Source organism: Sycon ciliatum, chromosome 2 (genome assembly GCF_964019385.1).
Source record: "Sycon ciliatum chromosome 2, ocSycCili1.1, whole genome shotgun sequence".
Lineage (NCBI taxonomy): Eukaryota > Metazoa > Porifera > Calcarea > Leucosolenida > Sycettidae > Sycon > Sycon ciliatum.
Genome location: NC_088644.1, coordinates 1,476,743 through 1,494,088, shown reverse-complemented (window position 1 = coordinate 1,494,088; position 17,346 = coordinate 1,476,743). Strand labels below are relative to the sequence as shown.

General features: G+C 47.7%; 1 protein-coding gene across 1 annotated transcript; it reads right to left on the bottom strand.

Annotated features, from left to right (window-relative positions):
- Positions 1-1,175: 1,175 nt before the first annotated feature.
- LOC135808206 (zinc finger protein ZIC 1-like) lies at positions 1,176-16,781 on the bottom strand. The gene is made up of 2 exons (XM_065321361.1): positions 16,364-16,781; positions 1,176-3,858 (listed from the first exon to the last, which is right to left on the bottom strand). The coding sequence occupies exons 1-2, from the start codon at positions 16,491-16,493 to the stop codon at positions 2,195-2,197; spliced, it is 1,794 nt and encodes a 597-aa protein (XP_065177433.1). The 5' UTR covers positions 16,494-16,781; the 3' UTR covers positions 1,176-2,194.
- Between the last annotated feature and the right edge of the window lie 565 nt (positions 16,782-17,346).

The window sequence follows — 17,346 nt, the reverse complement described above, 5'->3', positions numbered from 1 at the left end:
TGCCTCTGGCAGACCATGGTCATTCTGTCCAAGGGAGACTTCCGCGACGCTCCAGCTCTCCGCTATGGTTGGTCTCTCTTGGACACACCAGCGAGCTGTGTGTGTGGGGAGCCGTTCGACGCCACGCATGCGATGATTTGCCTGCTAACCTGCGAGAGCGCATGTGATCATTCACATGCTCTACAATAATATTACTTACAAGAGCCGTAGCTACTACTACAGTCCATTCAGAAAAAAATGAACTTCTAGCTTTTGGCCATAAATGGGTCAAACTTTGAGTTTTTTTAGAATTTTTTTGGCAATCCCCTATGGAATCCTCTTCCAATTATGTTTCTGAAGTTTTTTTGTCCAAAAAGCAAGCCATAGCAAGAATAGGATTTCGGCCAGGTTTTGCCCCAAAAGCACAGAATTGGGAAAACCATCAAAATCCAGGCCGTTTGACCCCGCCTGGCAACAGTGCATTCTGCACTGTGTACGATGAAATCACGAAAAACCGCCAAATACGGGAGCTCACCAGAGCCAGAGCCCATCTTTTTATGAATGGACTGTAGTTCTAGTAGTGTAGTCACACTATACATGTACATGTATGTACACCAATCCTACGCAACACTTGCCTATAGTCTATACAGTTTTTACTGATTTTGGCATTTTAAATGAAAAATGTATGAAAGTTCTGAAGTGGAGACTGTCAGAAAATGCCACAGAATTAGTGAATGTGTCAGCGGTGAACAGGAAGGTCATCTTGAAAACGATCGCTAACAGCTGTGAGTCAGAGAGATGTGGCTTCGCCCGCTCGTTCATTATCAAATTGCGCTACCACTCGAAATCCACCAGATGTGCCAGTAATGCCTCTAACGTTATTTCTAGCACTTTACTTAGATAGTGGTTGACATGAACTTCTCGCTACTCTAGAACATGCATACATGATGTACTGGAACATGCATACATGATGTACTGGAACATGCAAGGCATAGTACCACTAACTCTGTCTTGTGCTTTCTCAGTCTAGCCACAAATAACTTTAAAAGAAGCGTCTCAAGTTACTTTCTTATGATTTTTGCTCACGAATACTTCGCTATCGAGTATTGTTTTCTATGATGTGCTTGCACATCTGTACTTCGAGTACTGGCTCACAAATTCCCATATGAATAAGAAGAAAATTCCATCCCATTATTTTGAAAACAGATACGATAATTATAAGTGTTTGAAGACTCAGCGCATAAGACAAGACTTTCTTCAGCAGTTGTAGAATCTGTTAGGCCAGCATTAGTATCGACACATTTCTGCGAAATGAGCAGATCAGCCGAAAAAGTGAACTAAAAAGAAACGGGTACTATGGTTACTAATTGGAGGGGAAATACCCGATCCTGACAGTGAGTGGGTAGAAACAAGACTGAAGGCAGTGCGGATTAGGATGTTGAGCTGCAATTCTACTGACGCTATATACATGTGGCCAGCATCATGGGTAATGTTAGTGGAGACAACATGCGGAAAATGAAATTGACAAGACATTTGAAAAAGGAACTTCTACAAATGTGTCAGTCGTCTGATTGACAAAGTTCCACAGCCGAATAAGCAATAACCTAGCTCCATCTATAATGAAATAACCTTAAAAACATTCAGCTTTGGACAGCGTTGATACGATAATTCAATATCACAAAAGCGAGTATTGAACTTGCATCTGTACACTTCATACCTCTTTATTGAATTAGGTAATTATAATAAAAAAATTGTGAACTCCGTAAAAAAAAGCACCAAAAAAAAGCACTCACAGCTGCCACATTCATCTACTGCTACCATTCTCAGATACACTGCAAAGGTTCACACTACACGCGTTATGCATAACCGCTAGCTGTGCTGCATTCTCACGCTTCTTTTCATGTTACTCTAGCTATATAACTGGTTGTTTTAGTGATTCTTACTATGTGACGATGTTCCACTGATGATGGTCACACGAAAACGTTCTGGAATTGTTTCATTTTAATTGTTTATACATGGTTATGAGTGCACAATTGATATTTTTCATTGCTATAATAATTACGAAATTGTTTGGTTGAAAGTGATGATGTGCCTTAAAAACCTTATTGACAGTTGTTAACACATCCATTCACGAAGCTGGCTGCAGCGCCATTTTGAAAAGGCAGTTGTCCAGCTCATGAGAACAGTGTTTTCAAGCCGTGTAATGTTTGTTTGCTTAGTAATGCCTTTTTGGTAGGTGTCTTCGTGCTGACAGAGAGTGAGCGACCTGCGAGGGCAGTACGGGGTGCAGCAATTGTCCTGCATGAAATAGTGTTGGCTGAGCAGTTGCCGAATGCTGTGCAAAATGCTGCTGGTGCAGCTGCATCGGCGATGGGAGAGAGTGCTTCTGTGCCTGATGGTTGTCCGTCTGAGACACAGTTGATGACTGGTGCTGCGGTGTGTGAGCCACCAGCGATAGCTGTGTGTGTGTGGGCGTCGGCAGTGCACTGTTGACCAAATCACTACTAGCAGTAGCCTGGGCAGAGTGCAAATGATAAGGTAACTGAGGCAAAGATGAGGTGGATGCTGAATTCACAATCAGCATGCTTGAGGACGTTCCCAGCGGTAAGTGTTGCGGCTGTGCAGGCTGACACTGGTCCATGCAAGTCACAAGTGCAAAACCTTGTTGTTGATGTTGGTGTTGATGCTGCTGCTGCTGCTGTTCTTCTTGTTGTTGATGGTGGTGGTGCTGGTCTGCAAGTACCTCATCAGATGAAATCGAACTGCCATGATCACTTTCTCCGTCCGCAGCAATAGAACCATCCGCAGTCGTCAAGTCACTGTTCTCTGCGCTGGTGTCCGTGGTACTGTAGGAAAGAGCATTTCCGCCATTGGCTGCATTTCGAGCATCATGCTGCTTGGAGTGCTTTCTAAGCGAGCTCGGGTGTGTATATCTCTTCGTACATCCCGCTGCCCTGCATTGGTAGGTTATATCATTCGTGTGCACGTTCATGTGCTTCTTTCGATCCGAGGAATTTGCGAATCTTTTCTTACAGTCCGGGAAGGTGCAGGCAAACGGCTTTTCCTTTGTGTGGACTCTGTAGTGTATCTTCAGGTTTTCGGATCTTGCGAATGCTTTGCGTGTGCAGTCTTGATGTTTGCAGACAAAGGGTTTTTCACCTGTATGAACTCGTATATGGTTGACAAGCTTGTACTTAGCTTTAAATCCTCTCTTGCGTGAACACTGGTCCCAGTGGCAGATGTGCACGTTGCCATCCTCCTTTTCGGTAGTTTCCTGTTGCTGGAGATGAACGTTGCTTATGTGCTGCGCTAGTTCGGTGACACTATAGAAAGCCAACCCACACAATTGTAGACCGTTGTTTACACGCCATTCGCACAGATTTCTGGGATGTCCGCCAAACAGTGGAGGGGCAGAGGGGTTTTCCGGTTGATACTCGACGCCTTGTGCTAGATGGTTCAGTGGGGTCTGTGGAAAGCCGGCGTGCATTTCCGCAGGATGGTTAGAGCTGGCCATACTGCCGTGCATTGCTGGGACACTACTCGGCAGATAGCTGCTAGCAGTGGCATGGAAGAGGTGACTCATTTCCTGGCTGTAGAGAATCGGAAATTGTGCTGGTGATGACATAAGACCAATGGTTGGTTGAGGCTGTGGTGGGAGACCCAGTGTTGACTCCACTAATGATGGTCTAAGCCCCACAATATTACTGAAGCCACCAGTGTTGATAGGTTGTCCAATAAGGCTGTGCTGCTGACCAACAGGCTGCGGTTGGTTTGCAATAGGCTGAGTTAAGCTATTGTTGGGATCAGGCTGTACTGGACCGACATATGTCTCTGCAGCTTGCAGCCCTGTCTGTGCCTGTTGATATGTCCCATCGAATGCTGTGTTACATAGCAAAGCAGAAATTGACAATGTGCAAATAAGATATTAAAGATAGCAATTAAAGATAGCAATTGTTTGATACTTGAAAATACTGACTGAAGTGGGCCTCCCTAATCTCGGTTATCACCGTTTCAAGCCCGTACAAGAGGCCGTTTCCAATGATGATGATGATGATGATGATGATGATCACGAGCGAAACAAGAAAAATCAATACGCCAGCCGTGTGGTTAACGTGGAGCGCGGCTCCTTCACGCCACTTGTGTTCTCGACGTACGGCTTTAGTGGCCCAGAAACTACTCAATTCCTGAAATCATTGGCCTCCCTGTTTGTTGAGCGCCATACTGAACTGAAGTACCCACTAGTAATGGGCATACTACGCACCCGTTTGTCTTTCTGCTTGCTGCGATGGGCAGTCACCTGCTTCCGCGGTTGCCGCGGTTCGTACGGCAAGAGGCGACAGCCGAACTCATTTCTGGCCCAGTGCCGCCAGGCGGAGTAGGGTGCTGCCTTTGGCCTCAACTTAATATAATGCTATTTGGTTTTTCCCCTTTTATTACTCTGTGTTCATTGCTTGTTTTTGTATTGATTTACTTCCTTGACTGCTTTTGTGTTTCATCATTTTCCGGTTGGTTTTGTGTTGATTTCCCCTGTTCACTTTACATATTGTAATGATATACATTTGCTTTGCCCGTAAAAGAGGCTTTTCTCATGATGATGATGATGATGATGATGATGATGATGATGATGATGATGCCATACCCTTAGAGCACGTTGATGTGTACGGGTGTCTTATGTTTGTTCTTTTATTTTCCATTATGAGCCGGTCTTCTCCGATTGGTGGCCCAATGCCCCATGCTCATTGTGTTCAACTGCACTTTGCGTTCCTTTTTATATTGAGTTCCAGTGCACTTTGTGTTCATTTTCCTCTCTTTTTTCATTCTATTTGAATTTTGATGTATTGCGTTTTTGCTTGCCCGTAGAAGAGGCTGTTCAAATGATGATGATGATGATGATGATGATGATGATGATGATGATGATGATGATGATTCGGATGCGCTTGCGGCGATCGGTTGGACTTTTGGCTGCTCTGGTTGGAGGAAGAAGCTTGCTTGGCTGCTGAGCTGCTTGATTGCTGTTTGGTCTGGAGTTGACTGGAGCAGCTGTTATATCTTCAAGTTGGCTAGGTTTGGCAGTGTCCTGCCATTGGATGAAGTCTCCTGGTCCAGGTCTGGTCGAATCCTTAGCGCAAGGGCTGAGTCGTGCGTTGCGCCAAGCTGGATTAGCTACATCGCTGCATCACGCTGCATCACGCGCTGAGGTGAAGTGCTTGCGCCACTCATGGGCGCTTACTAGTGACGGATGTTTCTCCTGCTGTTGCTGGTCCAGGTCGTGGCACTTGCCTTGCCGGGCTGTCACCAGGGGTCTGCGCTATCCGTGTTCCGCGCTGACTGGGTGGTTGGCCTGATGCCTTGCTGTAGGTGCCAGACGGGCAGAGCATGTACACGATGTTCGTGTGTGAAGGCTGGGAGAGTTTGTAGCGATTGCTACCCGAGTAGGTCTACGCCCAGCACTTGCTGCAATGTGTCTGCAGCTGCCAGAGTGCTACGCAGCCAACCACCGCCTATCGCCAGTGCTGGTGTGGACCCAGCTCTCTCTTGTGGTGTGGATGGTGCAAGTCTACAGTCGCGGCCTCCGGTTATTCATTCTGTCTCTCGGGATTTGGCACCTCCTCTCACCGTGGCAAGTGCTTTTGATGCCTCTGTTAATAGCAGCCAGGAAGGTGATGGCGGCTCTAGTGAGAATGCCTCCGGCTCTAGAGCCTCCGGCTCTAGTGAGAATGGCGAGGAGGGTGATGAGTGCTCCCCACACCTTGCCACGGTCAATCAAAGTGCGACCCCTGATCGTCCTCACGGAATAGATGTGACATCACCACCTCCTGCCAATATCTCTGCCGTCGGGGCAGAGCATGAATCTCCTGGAGGTGATACATTGTTCTTGGCTGGTCTTGCTGACAGTCAACGCCCAGTGAATGCAACATCGCGCTTGGAGGATGCAAGTGTAAGGGACCATTTCGTGCAGTCGGTGAAGGCAGCATATGAGGTAGTGGTCACGTGGAGGCGCAACCTATTCATTGTTCCTCATGGCTCGGCCGGCATTCTATTTGTTGGGGAATTGTCTCGGCTCATTAATTGTTTTGCTGATGGCTCAGATATACGATGTGTGGCCTGGAGAGCTGTATCAGTTGCCTGCCACCTCCTGCTACAGCAGCCACACGACTCGAGACTGCAATGCAATCAGGCGGATCATCTGCGCCGCCGTATGGGTCTATGGCAACGAGGAGCCATCAAGGAACTAGTCGAGGAGTGTGCCTGCATTCAGGCTCATCTTCCCAGGCGTGTCCCTACGGCACCGGATCGCCCAGAGGAACTGGATGACGTCAAGTTCAGCAGGCTGGTGTTCTCGGGACGCATCCATTCAGCCATCAGGTATCTGGACCCGGCATCCTCTGGAAGGGTTCTGGGAATGGATGAAATTGGGAATCCGTCCACAGGTGCTACAGTTCGTGAGGTATTGCTGGAGAAGCACCCCATCGCGACTCAGCCTTCCGAAGATGTCCTCCTTCCTGGTGATCCGGCCGAAGCCAGCAACATCTTGTTCCAGAGAATCACACCGGAGCTGATTCGTAAATTAAGCCGGCGGATGCACGGATCGTCGGGCCCGTCCGGCCTGGATTCTGATGCATGGTGTAGAATGCTGACGTGTTTTAAGAAGGCTTCAGATACTCTCTGCTCTGCATTGGCTGCTGCCGCACAATGTCTGTGCACGGTGACCGTGGAGCCAGAATCAATGTTGGGGTTTACATCGGCTCGCCTGATTCCACTCGACAAACAACCAGGTGTGCGCCCAATCGCGGTCGGTGAGGTGCATAGGAGACTGATCTGCAGAGCTATTGCGAGGATCACGGAACACGACGTCCTCCGCGTAACTGCCCCCCACCAGACATGTGTTGGTGTTCCATCAGCCTGCGAAGCCTCAGTTCACGCAATGACGTCCATGTTCGCTGGACCAAATACGGAAGGAGTATTGTTGGTCGACGCATCAAATGCATTCAACTCGCTTAATCGTCAGGCCGCACTCCATAACGTTCCCCGCATTTGCCCTGCTCTAGGCAAAGTGTTTGCCAACACCTACAGCTCGCCAATTCGCCTTTTCGTTGCTGGTGGCGGTGAGATATTGTCACAGGAAGGGACATGCCAAGGGGACCCATTGGCAATGGCAGTGTATGCTGTTGCCACAGCACCTCTGGTGAAGCACCTGGCAGCGGCTTGCCCGTCGGTCGTCCAGTCCTGGTATGCAGATGACGATGCGGCGGCGGATAGACTCCTGCAGCTCCGACAGTACTGGGATACTCTGGAACAGGCTGGCCGCGGATATGGTTACCACGCCAATGCAGCCAAGACCATCCTCGTTACGAAGCCAGAGCACCTCGATCGAGCGAGAGAGGTGTTTGACGGTACTGGGGTGACTATATCAGCCGAAGGAGCCCGATACTTGGGCGGTGTGCTGGGATCGGCCAGGTATACCGAAGAATGTATATCCGCAAAGTCGCGTTGCTGGGCACAAGAACTCAAGTCTCTGGCTGGACTGGCGAGGACCCAGCCACACGCGGCATACGTGGTGTTAACCAAGGGTCTGGCTGGCCGGTGGCAATACCATCTCCGTGCCACACAGCACAGCCCTGAGGTTCTTCAGGTACCTGGCCAGGTTATCGATTCGGAGCTTTTACCAGCTCTCCTGGGCCATGAGTTCGACCCCAATAGCTCACAGCGGGAGCTTCTGTCTCTGCCAACGAGATGTGGTGGTCTTGCTGTGCCGATTCTGCCTTCCCTGGCGCCTGTGGAGTATGCGGCCTCAACAAAGATCACTGAGCCGTTCGTGCGCCTGATTGTACCGCCAGATACATTAACGCCTCCAGAAGAGGCACCTGCTGCTCCATACCAGTCCTCCACACAGCCTCTGACCGTTGCGGGCGCGGAACAGCCTCACAATGTTCGGGGCCATTCTCCCGGGTTGATTTTATCGTCATCTCTACCCGATGATTTCCGCCTACATCCTGTACCACGGCTGGGGATCACTAGCCTGGATGACGCAGCCGGAGGCTCGGGCGCAGATGTTACCCTTGATGCCATCGGGGATGTTCGGCAGCGGGCACGTCAGTCACGTCAGCAGCGGCAAAAGAAACAGGATGAAAGAGTGGCACAGTTGCGCCCCATGCTACCGCCGGCGCAACAGCTTTTGTTGGAAACGGCTGGTGAGAAGGGTGTTTCAAATTGGTTATCCTCCATGCCGTCTTTCATAACGCCCAGTTCAATCCTGAACAAATCGGATTTTCGTGATGCTGTTTGTATTCGATATGGTTTGTCATTGGAGGGAGTGTCCAGTTCCTGTATTTGTGGGCAAGACATGACAATAGATCATGCCATGAGTTGCCCGGCGGGTGGTTACCCAATTGCAAGACATAACGAGATCCGGGACATTCTGTCAGAAGCTATTCGGGAAATACTACCAGATGTGGAGAAGGAGCCTCTTCTCAAGCCGTTCGAAGGAGAAACACTACCACATCGAACTGCGAACCGGTCTTTGGAGGCGCGTCTGGATATCAGGGCGCGGGGCTTCTGGACCCGGCAGCAGGATGCCTTTTTTGATGTACGGGTAACACACCCGAAGGCAAGCCTGCTGTCGCGTACAGACGTCCTGCGTCAGCTGAAGACCCATGAACAGGCCAAAAAGAGAGAATATTGTGCCCGTGTAAATATTGTAGAGAGAGCATCATTTACACCGTTAGTTTTTTCAACTTCAGGCATGTGTGGGCCAGAGGGGTCTCGCTTTTTGAAAAATTTGGTATCGCTTGTTGTTGAGAAAAATCCTGAGTTACATTATTCTGTAGTCATGGGACAACTTCGATCTGTATTGTCGCTGTGTTTGCTCCGCTGGTGTATTACCTGCATACGTGGTTCGCGGGCATCATACAAGCGCCCGCGCCACAGCTTTTTAACAAGCTGCCATACCCTTAGAGCACGTTGATGTGTACGGGTGTCTTATGTTTGTTCTTTTATTTTCCATTATGAGCCGGTCTTCTCCGATTGGTGGCCCTATGCCCCATGCTCATTGTGTTCAACTGCACTTTGCGTTCCTTTTTATATTGAGTTCCAGTGCACTTTGTGTTCATTTTCCTCTCTTTTTTCATTCTATTTGAATTTTGATGTATTGCGTTTTTGCTTGCCCGTAGAAGAGGCTGTTCAAATGATGATGATGATGATGATTTTGTAAGTCAATCTCATTCTCCACGCTTTGCTGTCATTTGGTTATGTTTTAAAGTAGTTTTTATGACCTGATGTTTGTTTTTTATGTTTATAGTTCTATTGTTGACATTTTTTGTCTTTTCTTTGGGTTAAAAGGTTAACTTCATCCTCGTTTTCTTATTGCCTTGTATTGGAATTTGCCCATAAAAGTGGCTACGGTGTGATAATGCATTTTTATATTTCGTGTTTTAACATTATTTTCAGAAAATTGCTCTTACAATACCTTGCGTTTTATATTCATAATATTGTTGCCCGTAAAAGCGGCTTGGTATGATGATGATGATGATGATGATGATGATGATGATGTTGCCCGTAAAAGCGGCTTGGTCACATGATGATGATGATGATGATAATGATGATGATGATGATGATGAGGATGCAATCATTTAACGTTTCTTCTTTAGTGGTGTAGGTAGATTCTGTTTTGTAAGCATAGTAGGACTACTTTTGTTTTGTAAGTCAATCTCATTCTCCACGCTTTGCTGTCATTTGGTTATGTTTTAAAGTAGTTTTTATGACCTGATGTTTGTTTTTTATATTTGTAGTTCTATTGTTGACATCTTTTGTCTTTTCTTTGGGCTAAAAGGTTAACTTCATCCTCGTTTTCTTATTGCCTTGTATTGGAATTTGCCCATAAAAGTGGCTACGGTGTGATAATGCATTTTTATATTTCGTGTTTTAACATTATTTTCAGAAAATTGCTCTTACAATACCTTGCGTTTTATATTCATAATATTGTTGCCCGTAAAAGCGGCTTGGTCACATGATAATGATGATGATGATGATGATGATGATGAAAAGTAAATAAATAAAAGTGGCTACGGTGTGATAATGCATTTTTATATTTCGTGTTTTAACATTATTTTCAGAAAATTGCTCTTACAATACCTTGCGTTTTATATTCATAATATTGTTGCCCGTAAAAGCGGCTTGGTCACATGATGATGATGATGATGATGATGATGATGATGATGATGGTCGTTAGATAGAGGCCGGTGTTTGTGAGACTGCAATCATTTAATGTTTCTTCCTCAGTGGTGTAGGTAGATTCTGTTTTGTAAGCATAGTAGGACTACTTTTGTTTTGTAAGTCAATCTCATTCTCCACGCTTTGCTGTCATTTGGTTATGTTTTAAAGTAGTTTTTATGACCTGATGTTTGTTTTTTATTTTTGTAGTTCTATTGTTGACATCTTTTGTCTTTTCTTTGGGTTAAAAGGTTAACTTTATCCTCGTTTTCTTATTGCCTTGTATTGGAATTTGCCCATAAAAGTGGCTACGGTGTGATAATGCATTTTTATATTTCGTGTTTTAACATTATTTTCAGAAAATTGCTCTTACAATACCTTGCGTTTTATATTCATAATATTGTTGCCCGTAAAAGCGGCTTGGTCACATGATGATGATGATGATGATGTGCCAGCGTCCGCATGATTCTAAGATGATGTCAAACTATAGCGACCATTTACGGCGTCGACTCACTCTATGGAAATCTGGCCGAATAGATGATCTGACTACTGAAGGAGAGTCCCTTCAGGATCGTCTCAAGCCCCGGTACTCTACCTCGTCTGGTGGAGGAGAGAAGAGTGATATCACATTCAGCAACCTGGTATTTTCGGGAAAAATTAAGTCTGCCATTCGCTACCTGTCCAGTGATTCTTCCAATGATGTGCTGGATATGACAGATGTAGTGGACGAAGAAACTGGAACTACCGTGAAGGAGGCACTGTTGCAAAAACATCCACCTGCTGCCGAGCCCCCGGTTTCGATACTTCTCGCCGGCGACCCGGAGCCAATCAACAGTATAGTGTTCCAGAAAATCACACCGGAGCTCATCCGACGTCTGGGCCGACAGATGAAGGGGTCCTCGGGCCCATCTGGTCTGGACTCTGACGCGTGGTGCCGGATGCTAACCTGTTATCGCAAATCGTCAGATGGTCTCTGTACTGCTCTTGCCAGCTTTGCCCAATGCCTGTGCTCGGAGGACTTGGATCCGGAACACCTATCCGCATTTACCGCCGCTAGACTTATTCCATTGGACAAACACCCAGGTGTGCGGCCGATTGCAGTGGGTGAAGTGTTCCGCCGGCTTGTGTGTCGTGCCGTTATGCGGGTGCTTGAGTCCGATGTACTGCGTGCTACTGCTCCCATGCAATTGTGCATTGGGGTGCCGTCTGCCTGTGAGGCAGGGGTTCATGCAATGCAGGAGTTGTTCGCACGAGAGGACACGGAAGGCATCTTGTTTGTAGATGCTACGAATGCGTTCAATTCATTGAATAGAAACGCGGCCCTCCATAACGTGCCCTATGTATGCCCCGCTATGGCAAAGGTGTTCCAGAACACGTACAGTTCTTCAATTCGTCTCTTCGTCTCCGGCGGCGGGGAGATTGAGTCACTGGAGGGTACTTGCCAGGGCGATCCGCTGGCCATGGCTCTGTATGGTATCGCTACAGTCCCGATGATTCGGCGCCTCCAGGAATCCAATCCATCTGTGGCTCAGGTTTGGTACGCGGACGACGATTCTGCAGGTGGCCGCGTTTCTTCATTGTCCACATACTGGGGAGACATAAGCCAACTGGGCCCTGACTATGGATACTTTCCAAACCCACAGAAATCAGTGTTGCTGGTCAAGCCGGAGCATGAGGAAGAGGCCCAGCGCCTCTTCTCCGCCACTGGAGTTACCATCAAGACCAGCGGCAACCGTCACCTCGGCGGAGCGATTGGCAGTGAGGAGTTCTGCTCTGCCTTCATGGCCAAGAAGGTGGATAAATGGAAGCAGGTTCTGGATTCCCTGACGGGGATGGCTGTCACTCAGCCTCAGGCCGCATACACCGTTTTTACGAAGGGTCTGTCATCCACATGGACATACCACTTGCGTTGCTCACCTTGTTCGGCTGAGATACTGGCCGAGCTTGATGAGAGGATCAATGATTGCCTGATACCTGCCCTTCTGGGGGATGGCGTTCGTCCTGGTAGCCCTGAGAGAGAGCTGATGTCATTTCCAGTGCGTCTTGGTGGTTTGGCCCTCCCTCTGTTGCAGGATAGTGCACCAGCAGAGCTCGCAGCATCCTTGAGCATCACAAAGCCTCTTGTTCAGCTACTGTTGACTGGCACATATGCGAACCCTCCAAGCGTGCCTGGTGATATGGCAAGGAGCGATTTGTCGGATACTGCCCAGTCAGAGGGCTCCGGTGATACAACCCAGGAGGTTGCCGACCGAGTGAGGCTCTCCAATCATGATCCCGTCCGCGATGCTGTTGGGGACACCCGCCAGCTGGCACGCTCGACTCGGACAAGCAAAATGCGGAGCCTATGCAGCCGGCAACAAGACATTAAGGCGGACTTGAGCTCGGAGCAACAATTTCTTGTTGAAATCGCGTCCGAAAAGGGAGTATCGTCATGGTTGACTGTTGCCCCGCGGTGGCAAGATGGAACCATCCTGAAGAAATCCGACTTCCGTGATGCCCTGTGCATCCGCTATGGGCGGAGGTTGAGTGGGCTACCCGATTCATGTGTTTGTGGTGTGCCTCTCAGCCCCGCTCATGCACTTACCTGTGCCACTGGCGGCTATACCATTGCCCGTCACAATGAGGTGCGGGACTTGGTTGCTGGACTACTGAGGGAGGCTGGAGTGGTGGACGTAGAGACGGAGCCCCGGCTATTGCCCTGCAGCAGTGAGCATTTGCCTGGTGGTCGTTCCCTCAACCGATGCGCAGAAGCTCGTCTGGATGTGCGGGCTCGCGGCTTTTGGTCGTGGCAACAGGACGCTTACTTTGATGTGCGGATCACTCATCCCGCAGCGTCTGTGTTGTCTCGATCACAAGCCCTGAGTCAGCTGAAGTCTCACGAGCGAAACAAGAAAAATCAATACGCCAGCCGTGTGGTTAACGTGGAGCGCGGCTCCTTCACGCCACTTGTGTTCTCGACGTACGGCTTTAGTGGCCCAGAAACTACTCAATTCCTGAAATCATTGGCCTCCCTGTTTGTTGAGCGCCATACTGAACTGAAGTACCCACTAGTAATGGGCATACTACGCACCCGTTTGTCTTTCTGCTTGCTGCGGTGGGCAGTCACCTGCTTCCGCGGTTGCCGCGGTTCGTACGGCAAGAGGCGACAGCCGAACTCATTTCTGGCCCAGTGCCGCCAGGCGGAGTAGGGTGCTGCCTTTGGCCTCAACTTAATATAATGCTATTTGGTTTTTTCCCCTTTTATTACTCTGTGTTCATTGCTTGTTTTTGTATTGATTTACTTCCTTGACTGCTTTTGTGTTTCATCATTTTCCGGTTGGTTTTGTGTTGATTTCCCCTGTTCACTTTACATATTGTAATGATATACATTTGCTTTGCCCGTAAAAGAGGCTTTTCTCATGATGATGATGATGATGATGATGATGATGATGATGATGGCTAGTGCTGACACCTACACTGGGCTAAAGTACAGTACACGTAGTGACGTACTTCAACTTTTCAAGCATTACTATCTACCCATAGAAAATAGCATGACATCACGCTGGAGTAGCAAGTAGGTTCCTTCCAAGCCCTTGGCTCCCAATACTAGAAACAGGCACAAGCTTGAACCTGAACACTTTCGATCAAGTGTGGTCTACACCCAGTCATGAGCTAGTACTAGTACTAGTACCAGTACAATGACGTATTGCCTACTATTGGACTTGAACACCTTGATACTAACTACTTGATAGTGAACAAAACATGACCGACTTGCAGCTGTACATGATGGCTTCTTTTTAAACTCTACACATGTTTTTCAGTATCAATAACCCCCCCCCCCCCACCTGACCACTCATTACATGTACATGATTGTAGTTCCGGATTTCAACACGAAGAGAACATCATTTTTTTCAACACGAAGAGAACATCATTTATCACACAGCTTGCGGCAGAGATTCCCCAGATAGTAGGAACGGTCTTTTGCAGTTTCTGATTTCATGCAGGAGACCGAGAGCAGGTGTAAACCTTCCGAACCCTTAGCGACCTCTCTCTGCAGCCGCACAATATGTTCCTCCGTTCTCCCTACCGTTTGGCGACCTACAGTTTAGAAACTGTGATGCACTCATCGTACTCTCTGCTGGGGCTTCTCTCCTGGATCCTGCTTCACTATGGAAGGAATGAAAGTCATACAGCGAGCTTCCCGTCTTGACTTCTAGCAACCATCCTCCGAACCACTCCACAGCACTGAATCTGCCAAGTACTAGTACACAGCTTCCTGACTACCTCCAAAGAAGTACGTGATTGGCTCAGCTGTGTGACACAGAAACGTACATTTGCCATCCTCTGCTCAGCTATCAACTCCCTAACGTTTCAGTGCAATGTCCCCTGAGCGCCGCCTTTCCTCAACCTCAGTTCGAAGTAGAAGACTTTGCCTTGATTGGTTGCAAAACGCAGTGAAAAGGTCTACAAAGGTCGCACCGCACTTGTCAGTATCCCGGAGTTAGTGCATTCAACCAGCAATAGCAGCACAGTAAATATACCATTGGCGATGATTTGCTTGCCGGCACCAGTTGATCCGAAGTTTCACGATTGCCACGCAATCATACTAGTTCTTCGCAAATTCCCACGCAATTAGTACTGTTTGCTTTTCGTTTCAAGCGGCTCGTTGACTACTGCATTTTGGGTCAAGAAAGGATAAGCGACAGTGAGTAAACCCAGTGGCTAAAATGCACTCATTTCGCCCGAGCTTTCTGACTGTCTCTGTGGGTAGTTAGCTGATTCGTTGCTACTGTTTTTGCTTGACCTTTACTGTCAGTGTTGTGCGCTTACTTTCTACACATTGCCGGATCTGCAATTAGGAAACGACATTCTAACTGCGTGAGGAAAAGGAGATTCGCTGACTTGTGACAGCGAGGACATGTTTAATATAAACTGCTTGCAATGACATTATGTAAGTTTGAAATAAGAGCTCTCCTTCTCTCCCGCCCACTGGCAGGTTGTGCAAGAGCCTGATCCATGGCAGGTTGCTGAGGTCTAGTAGAGTGGTTGGCCGTGCCAGGCTGTCAAGGTCCGATATAGTAGCTGGCCATGCGAAGCTGCTGAGGTCTGACACCTTAGTATGTACATGTACATGTACATTCCGCTAGCTGCTACATCAGATCAAAGTGCAGGGCGGATAGGGACTTATCACCATGCCTATCGTTGTCCAGCCCAGTCTCTCCATCAAAGATTCGCTAAGCCTAAGAATTCTACCATGAGTGACAAACTAACTTCTCATCGTATAAAACTATATTTTACTTTCCACCCTACAGTCAAAACTTACTGCCCGACTGTATACATGAGTTGAATTCCAAATTCAAGGTCATACTGCGAGGAAAATTAGATCTTCATTTTCGATTGGTTATACCCAGCAATGAACACACAGAAAATTCACTGACAATTTTTTGTAGAAAGGAAAAATTACCAAGGAACTACAAGTTCCGCTATAATGTCCACTAACACCACCAGTCACTCAACAATCAGCTCATGCGATAACTTTGCACGACACTCACCGACGGTACTGACGTTCTACAACTAACTGGCTATCAGCTCTAGCAAGCCTTGGATGCGCACTCCAACAGCCTTCCAAATTGGAAGGTCCTAAGTTATATGACAACATAGGAGGGGAAGGTGAGGGGAGGGGGGAGGTGAATTGCTCACTAAATCCTTATACAATCCTATTGGGCTCTCCATCCCAGTCCATTCTAACACGCTTGATAAACATTTACACTGTCTTGGCCAGACGGGGATTAGATGTAGTGACTGTGTTCGACAGCTTCTACTGACTGACTTAGAAAATTCCATGCCGGCCGTGATTCACAGCCCATTTCACACACCTTTGGACCTTTGGAAAGCCCATCGCCGAAGGCGATGATAGCTTCACACACAGACACACACACACACAAACACACACACACACACACACACACACACACACACACATGAAGTCCCATCCACGCTAGAGAGCAGAAACTAGACAATTTACAAAGCAAATATATCGGGGCAGAAACCATGTCTAGCAGGATAATATTCTCAAGTTTTTATCCGATACTGGAAACACTCAATATCCCAAGACATAATGTACAGAGCATACAGGTGCAAAATCCCAAGACATTATGTACACTAGGTTGCAAAACGTTCGACTTTCATCCCTTACCCTGTACAGTAGGCATCTTTGGACGTTGTGAGTCCAACGGCGGAAAATACTGCGTCGTGTAGCTGGGTAGTTGAGCTCCCGTCATCCCTTGGCGGCCTTCTGCTTCTGACGTGTTCCTTGAGGAAGACATTACGAACGTGACAACTAGTGCAGTGTCAAACAGCCAACCGAGTCTCTGGGAATTGGCTGTACTTTTTCGACCACAATGGTAGCCAAAACAAGTGAGGTGACTGGCTTGTCCAGAGAACAGCAGCAAGTTCTGGTCCGGGAGATACGGATAGAATGCACGGAACGACAGGATAGTCCTGATCCACACTATTACAGGAGAGTTGGTTGGTTGGTTGGTTTTTATTTCAGAGTGACTGCTGGAGTCTAGCAACGTAAAGAAGAATAGGAGATGACCCGTTGTGAAGCGTACTCGTAGCCTGTGACTCGACGAATGGTGCCGTTTCTGCTAGTCAGAGGGTTATATTGTTGCCCGGAATCTACCTATGCAGCGCGTATGCGCTAGTGCTGGCTGGAGTCCACGGTGTTCGTGACGTCATTCAACAGGCATTACTAACGTCTTTACCCCTTTGTCTTTCGCTGTCGCCGGCAGTAATGTATAGCAGTAGAGATCGCACATTGTACAACGAGCCGTTCTGAGTTCGGTATATTTTTAGTAGCAGTGGGTAGACTTACTGCAGATTCATTCATAGGAAGTAGCTTAGAGCAGACCCGCTCGTTTCGGCAAAATTGCCCCGACCAGGTTTGTGATGGTATGCCAGCTTGAAAAAGAGTAGGCCAGTGATGAAACTGCAAAAGACATTCCCCTTTGTCTAACTTTCATCCGTGGTCAGCATGTTGACGCAATACTACTCAAGAGCAAGGAAGCAATTGCTATGAGAGTTTCGCACCCTTCACAGTCTAACCAAGTTACTTCGATTTTAATTATTATTGGTACCCCTTCACTTGTACCCTATAACACCTCTTTCTCGATTCGT

What these genes read in the sequence shown, in the direction of transcription:
- LOC135808206 (XM_065321361.1), bottom strand. Translation starts at nt 16,493, where the DNA reads ATGTCTTCCTCAAGGAACACGTCAGAAGCAGAAGGCCGCCAAGGGATG. An exon ending in AAAGATGCCTACTGTACAGG is followed by an intron (nt 3,859 to 16,363) that starts GTAAGGGATGAA and finishes TATGTAACACAG; the next exon opens with CATTCGATGGGACATATCAA.